Source organism: Melozone crissalis, unplaced genomic scaffold (genome assembly GCF_028551555.1).
Source record: "Melozone crissalis strain CALT ecotype California unplaced genomic scaffold, PUWL_Pcris_2 ptg000016l_1, whole genome shotgun sequence".
Classification (NCBI taxonomy): domain Eukaryota; kingdom Metazoa; phylum Chordata; class Aves; order Passeriformes; family Passerellidae; genus Melozone; species Melozone crissalis.
Window position 1 is genome coordinate 39,016,825 of NW_026535794.1, and position 7,334 is coordinate 39,024,158.

The 7,334-nt window shown below is 45.1% G+C and overlaps 1 protein-coding gene across 2 annotated transcripts; it reads left to right on the plus strand.

Moving 5' to 3' along the window:
- Nucleotides 1-98: 98 nt before the first annotated feature.
- On the plus strand, nucleotides 99-5,594 carry RPL15 (ribosomal protein L15). 2 transcript variants are annotated; one of them, XM_054273676.1, is made up of 4 exons: nucleotides 99-185; nucleotides 1,609-1,793; nucleotides 3,110-3,246; nucleotides 5,243-5,594. In XM_054273676.1, exons 2-4 carry the CDS (start codon nucleotides 1,622-1,624, stop codon nucleotides 5,546-5,548), a joined length of 615 nt encoding a protein of 204 aa, XP_054129651.1. In that variant the 5' UTR covers nucleotides 99-185; nucleotides 1,609-1,621; the 3' UTR covers nucleotides 5,549-5,594. The 2 variants fall into 2 exon arrangements, with proteins under 2 accessions (XP_054129651.1, XP_054129652.1); XM_054273677.1 differs by having other exon boundaries at nucleotides 116-185; nucleotides 1,612-1,793.
- Nucleotides 5,595-7,334: the final 1,740 nt, after the last annotated feature.

The following is a 7,334-nucleotide window of genomic DNA, read 5'->3' on the forward strand; positions in this document are numbered from 1 at the left end:
CTGCCGCCCATTGGCGGGCGCGGGGGGCCGGGCCGGGCCGGGCGGGCCGGGCGGGGAGCGACGCTCGCCCGCACTCTGTAGGACTACATTACCCATGAGGCAGCGCTGCCGCCGCCGGAAGTGTGGTGTGGCCCGAGGGTTTGTGGGAAGTAGGGCCTTTCCTTTCCGTCGCTGGGCGCCATCAGGTGAGGGCCGGTCCGCGCTCGGCCTTTCCCTCAATCCGCGGCCATCCCGGGATCCGGGCGCCCATCCGCCCGTCCCGCCGCAGCGCCCGCCCGTCTCCGGCCGGGATGGGGCTGCTGCTGCGGCGCGGAGCCGCTGGGAAGCCGGTGGAGGAGGGCCCGCGGGCTGCGCCTCGGCGGGGCGGGGAGGGGAGCGGGGCAGCCCGGGTGGCCCTGGCGCGCCACAGCGGGAGTGGGTCGGGGACAGACGGCGCGCCCTGCTTTGCTCCGGGTTTGTCGTTTGATCGTGGGGATTTTTTTGTGCCATTAGGCCGTGAAAGGGTGGGGTGGCTGGGGATGGGAATGGATGAGCTCTAGCTGGGCAGGTTCAAACAAGAGGGGTATCCAAAATCACACCCGAACTGTTTGTGGAGTGGTTTACGTGTAAATAAAGTGAGCTGCCTCTATCTGATGGTGAGTTGGGCTGGGGGCTTGGTGGAGTTCAGGTGCACGTGCTGATTGCTGCAGATCTGTAAGGCCTCAGAGGTTTTTGGGAAAACAGCAGTAAACATGATGACAAAATAAAGTAATATGTCATTTTTTTAAACGCCTTCAACTATTAAGATATATCAATTTAAGACATATTCACATTATATTCATGTTATTAAGACATTCAGTTCAGAAGAGGGAGTTTGTTATAATCATTGTTTTCTAAAGACAAAATTTGACCTGTAAGAATTTTGTATTGGGCCCTTGCTCTGCTGAAGGCAATACAGACTACCCCCAATGGTGCCCAGCAGAAACAATTTTTAAAAACAATTTAAAAAAACCTCCACAGGGCATCTGTGGAGCGTAACACAAATGTCAGCAGCAGGAGGACACTGAGATGTGACACTTTCTTTTAGTATGACACGGTCAGTGAGGCTTATTTTACTTAAAACCCAGTTTCAGTGGATGTGGAGGGAGGCCTTGTCTCTCCTGGGATGTGGGAGACACCGTGTGAATAGCTCTAAAGAAGCAAAAGTCCCAATCCAATTAATTCCTTAAGCAACTGTTAAACTTCCACTTACTAATAAAACTTACTTTAAGTCAGAGTTAACAATAACTCCTCACAGTCCTGTAGGTCTTGATAGATTTGTGTGTAAAACTCCATCCAGGTGTTAATTGTTGGGTTCAGTAGTATCAGACATAGCGCAGCTGAAGTTTTCTCAGTTGAGGAATTAAACACTCCAGAATAAATAAAAGAGGAGGAAAATGGCTGGGAATGGTGACTGCAGGGTGTCATGCTGAAGGCTGCCAGGTGTGATCCATGTTCCCAGATGTGTCAGTGGTACAAAGAAGCGTGAGAGCTCCCTGTCTTCCAGTGCTGCTCCGTGTGTGGTTTGGTGGAAGATGTTCCAGCTGGGAATTGTTCTTGCTGCAGTGTTTCACTGAGCTCTCCATCCAGCAGGTAGACAGCCATGGGTGCCTACAAGTACATCCAGGAGCTGTGGAGGAAGAAGCAGTCGGATGTGATGCGGTTCCTGCTGCGCGTGCGCTGCTGGCAGTACCGCCAGCTGTCGGCCCTGCACCGCGCCCCGCGCCCCACGCGCCCCGACAAGGCCCGCAGGCTGGGCTACAAGGCCAAGCAAGGTAATGGCACCCACAGGCCAGGTCCCTGTGCCTCACCACGAAGGGACATGGCTTCCTGCAGTGACAGCAGTATCAAAGTGAAACTGAAGTATCCCTCAAGAAACTGAAGTGTCCTGCATGAAATGAACAGGATATCGTAAATGTCCTCAGCTGGTAGCAGTGCCCACAGCCTAAAACCATAACTTCACTTAATTTCACATCTGTGCCTTCTGTTGTGTTCTAACAGGTGAAGCTCAAGTGAGCTTTGGCCTCAGTTTTTGTTCTTGTGCAGCGTTAGTGCCACACAATTGAGCAGGGGTTTTAGTTGGGAGATGTCCTTACTCTTCCCAAGTTTTGTCATCTGTTACTTTGACTGTTTTCAGGTGACTGAACTGTAACCTTCTAGCACCTTGAAAAGAGCTACCAAGAGATCTGGACAGAGACTTGCACAAGAGCATGTAGTGACAGGACAAGGGGAATGGTTTCAAACTGAAAGAACAGGTTTAGGTTAGATGCTAGGAAGAAACTCTTTACTGTGAGAGTGGTGAGGCACTGGAACAGATCGCCCAGAGGAGTTGTGAGTACCCCATCCCTGGCAGTGTCCAAGGCCAGGTTGGATGGAGCTCTGAGCAAGCTGGTCTTGTGGAAGGTGTCCCTGTCCATGGCAGGGGGCTTGGAACTGGATCTTTAAAGTTCTTTCCAACCCAAGTCATATTATGACTGTTTTACAGCTGCATGCACTTGAGCAAGATTATGGAGTTTGTACTGTCATTGAAAAACAGTTACTGGTCAGGAAAAGAAATGGGATAAGTGGCTATCCATGTGGAACTTCTGGAAATCCATTTAAAAACCCAGTATGTTTATTCACAAAGAAAATAAAAAGCTAGGACTTGACACTTCTGTCACTGTCTAGTTTTGTCATTTCTCAGTGACGAGATTTCAGCAGGGTTTGTGGATGGCTTGAGCTCAGTGCTTTTTGAGTGCTGCCATCTGAATTGTGCAGTTTGGGTAGTGATTCTGCTGGTTGGTGGGTTTTTTTTATGATTGTATTACAGTATAGCTGTAGCTGATCTTAGTTGGTTTGGGACTGGATAGTGAAAAGGTGCCATAAGCTCTGCTTTGGAGCCAAAACCAGTTGCCTCAGGATATCACTTTCCTTACTCAGTTGTAATGAAAATAACAAAACCATCTTGCACTATCCACCCCAAGTTGTAAATTTTGGTAAAAATTGGTAAAATGACTCTGTGTTGCAGCATTTCATGTACATTTGGGGGATTGGAAATGCAGTACAATTGCTGCTAGAATTGCTGTAGTTCCTGAGTCACTGTCTGTTTCAGGTTATGTTATTTACCGTGTCCGCGTTCGCCGCGGTGGCCGCAAACGCCCAGTCCCCAAAGGTGCAACCTATGGTAAACCCGTGCATCATGGTGTTAACCAGCTCAAGTTTGCCAGGAGTCTTCAGTCTGTAGCAGAGGTGAGTGTTTTGGTTATTGCTCACAAATTTGGGGCGGAAAGTTTTAGTCTGTAAAAGCTGAAAATACTCAGAGACAAAAAATACAGAATCAAACCAGCTGTTTTATTAATGAGTTGTTAGTAAGATTTTGAATAATGATGGCAGGAAAGCAGCAGTCTTTTAAAACTCTATTGAGACAATAAAAAACAAACTTCTAAAATGGGGTCTATGGAAACCACTTGAGTGGTTTAGTGAAGTTCATCCTTCTCAAGTATGCCACAATATTTGTTATGAAAAACACATAACTAGTCCAAGCCACAGTAAAATAAAGAGCTAGGCATGAGAAATAAGAACTTGCATGTGCTAAGGTGTGGATCACCAGCTGTAGGTGATGTCCTTTCACAAAGTACACGTGAGTTCCTGTCTTAAAGCCTGTAGCACCTGTTTGTGTAGTGGTGCTGCACAGCAGCCTTAGATGTATTGCAGGAGCTGGAGGCAGTGTGCCAGAGACCTTTTGCTTCTTTATGAAAAACTGGTACCTCACAAGCACACAGCTTGGTGGTTAACCTATTTTTAGGTGAGATCTTGTTACTGAAATGCTCAAAATGTAAACTTTGATTTGATGAGATCTTGTAAGCTTCATTGCTATCACAGTTGTAGTCTGGAAGAGATGGAGTTCTCACCTTTACAAAAAAACCCTCTTTCAGTGGATTAGAGTTAATACCAGGCTGCATTCTCAAACTAGACATTGTGGAAGAAGGGTGAGTGTAATTGCCTTTCCATCTTGAAGCAGAAGACTTTTCTGTTCTCAGGACTTCTAAAATATTGCTGAGTGACTTCTGCTAGTTAAATATGGTGGGGTTTTTTTTTCAGGGAAAAATATAAATGGGACATGCTTATTTAAAAGAAACACAGATGATGAGTTTGAATTAAAAATGCTATTCTGTTTTCAGTGCTCATGGCATTGTCTTCATATGTGTTACTCCCAGATACCTGAGGGCTAATGACATGCTCACTTAGGACAGCTATGGAAGAGGTTATTTGCCCTCAGTTTTAGCTTCAAATTTTCTGAATCTGACACAGTCTTTCCAGAAGATTTATATTTTTCAGATTACAGAAATACAAAGCCTCAGTTGGAGCTCCCATCCTCAAATAAAAGCTGGTTGAGGATGGTTGGTGTTCTAATATTTCATACAGGTGTTGCTCTCACACTAGAATAAAAGGACTTAAAAATATGTTATTCCATGTGCAGAAAATAGTCAAGCTGTTTAGGGAAGCCTGAAACAATAGGTTAAGATCACATTGGGGAAGAAGATGAATGGAGTCCACTAGTTCATGCTTCCCTATAGTGATGATAAAGTTCTACAGTTAAACACAATGTGTCTTAAATACGGAGTATTCTTGACAGGAGAAGCAGATTGAGTTGCATAATTGCTATTTTCTGCTTTGTTTTGTTTTCTGAACTAAGATTGTGTCTTCCTAACCACAAGTGAGGATAGGAGTAGCACACACTAATATGCCAGCAGTGGTGCAAAGATTTGTTGCGTCAGCTATTCCTTTACTCCTACCAGTACAGGCTTACACTCTGCAGAAATTTCTTTCTCCCCTGTAGCTTTGGATGTGGAAATTAATCACTTCCATAACTTTCCATAAAAGGTTGTTCCATCACCCCAAGTGCAGCTAATGCTCTTCATATTCATGTTGAAGTTATTCTTAACGTTGTGTTTTTACTGACTGGGTGCTTCTGTGTACAAGGAGTTCTTTCTTTTGTCAACCAAGCACCTTCCTGCTTGGTTGACAAATCCTGTTTCATGCAGGAATCCAAACAGCCTTTTTTTTTTGTAACACAGTTTTCTTTTCAGTTGCACCTTTGCAGCTGTAAGGGGATGGGTTTTTATAGGAAAAGAGGTTGTCCTAGGGAAAATGGAAATTTCATGTTTGAGTTGGTAATCTTTCTGCATGAAGAGTGTCCTGCATCCATGGTTTGACAGCCTGTCGCATTTATTTTTGCCTCTAGGAGCGTGCCGGCCGTCACTGTGGGGCTCTGAGAGTCCTGAACTCGTATTGGGTGGGCGAGGATTCCACTTACAAGTTCTTTGAAGTGATCCTGATCGATCCCTTCCATAAGACCATCCGGAGGAACCCCGATACCCAATGGATCACCAAGCCCGTCCACAAGCACAGGGAGATGCGTGGGCTGACGTCGGCCGGGCGCAAGAGCCGCGGCCTCGGCAAGGGCCACAAATTCCACCACACCATCGGGGGCTCGCGCCGTGCCGCCTGGAGGAGGCGCAACACCCTGCAGCTGCACCGCTACCGCTAAGCCTTGTGAGCGCGGCCACCCAATAAAGATCATGCTGGTTGTTCAATTCAGCTGTGCTTCTGCTGCTTCTTGGGTCGTGTGGATAAGCGTAGCATTCTCCGGGAGTTCGGGTGTTTCCGTATTTTGACAGGCTTTTGAAAATGTGATTTGATACTTGTGGAGATTGTAGGCCCTGAGTATAGTGTTCTGTGATGGGTTTCACTTTGGATAATGTGGAAGGACGTGTGCAGTGTGTATTGAAAGCCCAAGGGCTGGTCCATGTTCTTTTTTCTCTTTTATTTAGTCACTGTTTGTAGGTTAGGGTCTGTGTTTGTCCTGTGCTTGGACTGAAGGCCAGCTTTGATCTTGTGCAATGAGATGTAAACTGAAAGTGCTCATTTATTTTTTATGGGTAATTAAATACTAATGGCTGTTTTATTTTTCAAGTTCTGTTTTTTTTGTACTTCAGTGTCAAACCAGCTCTTGGGCCTCTCAGCTACAAACATTGTCTAAATCAGCTAAGCGCAGAATAGAAAGGTAAAGCTTGCTCTGTTCATTGCGGTGCACAGTATTAAAAATGTGGACACATTTCAAAGAATGATAAGATTTTAGGCTGAATAGTAAAATACTGACTGTAGAGTAGGTATTTCACTTGTCAAGATTGATGAGCAGACAGTTTCTTAAACCTTCCTTTGATAACGGTACAGAAAACATGCATCTGTGTTAAAGAGCTGCATTCTGATTTACTCTGCCTGGTTAGGTGGTAGAACTAAACACATTTGGGTAGCAGTTACAGATGAATGTATCTAGACTACTTTTTGTGAAATCACAGTGTGACCTTTTCAGCATGAAGTCAGTTTGCACATAAAGGCTGGGAAATTAAATGCAGGTCCTGGTAGATTAGGTGGATGGCTGTCATAGCTTCCGCAGATTCTGTATTATATCCATTAGGTAGTGACAGGAAAAGAGGTTGATAGAAGGCTGTGAAGAAGGTTGACAGAAGTAGCTGTGTCTTCTGTCTTCCTGGAACTTCAGCGTGGTATGTGGAATGTTTTGGAGTTTTTTCCTGAAACATGGTAAACATTGAAACATGTTAAGATTTTCCCCTCAACTGAGAAATTCACTTAATACTCCACTGTGTTCATAAGTGTAAGTTCCTACAGGAGGGTGGTAGTCTAAGGAAGAGACATTTTGGCAGTGTGTTCTCAAAGCCAGGAATTACAGCTCAAGGTGGCAATTTTTTTATGATGTTTTGTTTGGTTCAAACAAGAAAAATGCAAAATAATCTGTTAAAAAGTATTAAAGCTATCTGTTCTAAACATGGGAGATTTTTTTAGCCACTCTATTAAAGTGTCACTGATGTTCCTGAAAGGTAGTCCTGTGATGTTGTAGGACAGGAAGTGGAAGTTCCTCGGAGCAGATTTGATGAGTGAGGTCTCCCCTGAGCATGGAGGGGGTTATTGCAGAGAGGGGGCTGCTCTGTCTGCTTTGTAGATTTAATGGCTTCAGGTAGTGCCAGTATGGCAAATGTGTGCATTCCATTGGAATTATTTTAGATAACAGAGTAGGAATCAGGCTCTCATTTTAGAGCCCAGCTTTTCAATTCATTAGCTGTACAGAGCATGTTTGAGCAACATGGTCTAGAAAAAGATGTCCCTGCCCATGGCAGGGGATTTGGAACTAGATCTTGAAGGTTCTTTCAACCCAAATCTATGATTTTTTTTTTTGGCAACACTTCAAGACTGGTGATAATGTACTGGGGGTTGTTAAGCTGTTTGGGACCTTTGTCATTGATGGGGGAGGGTGA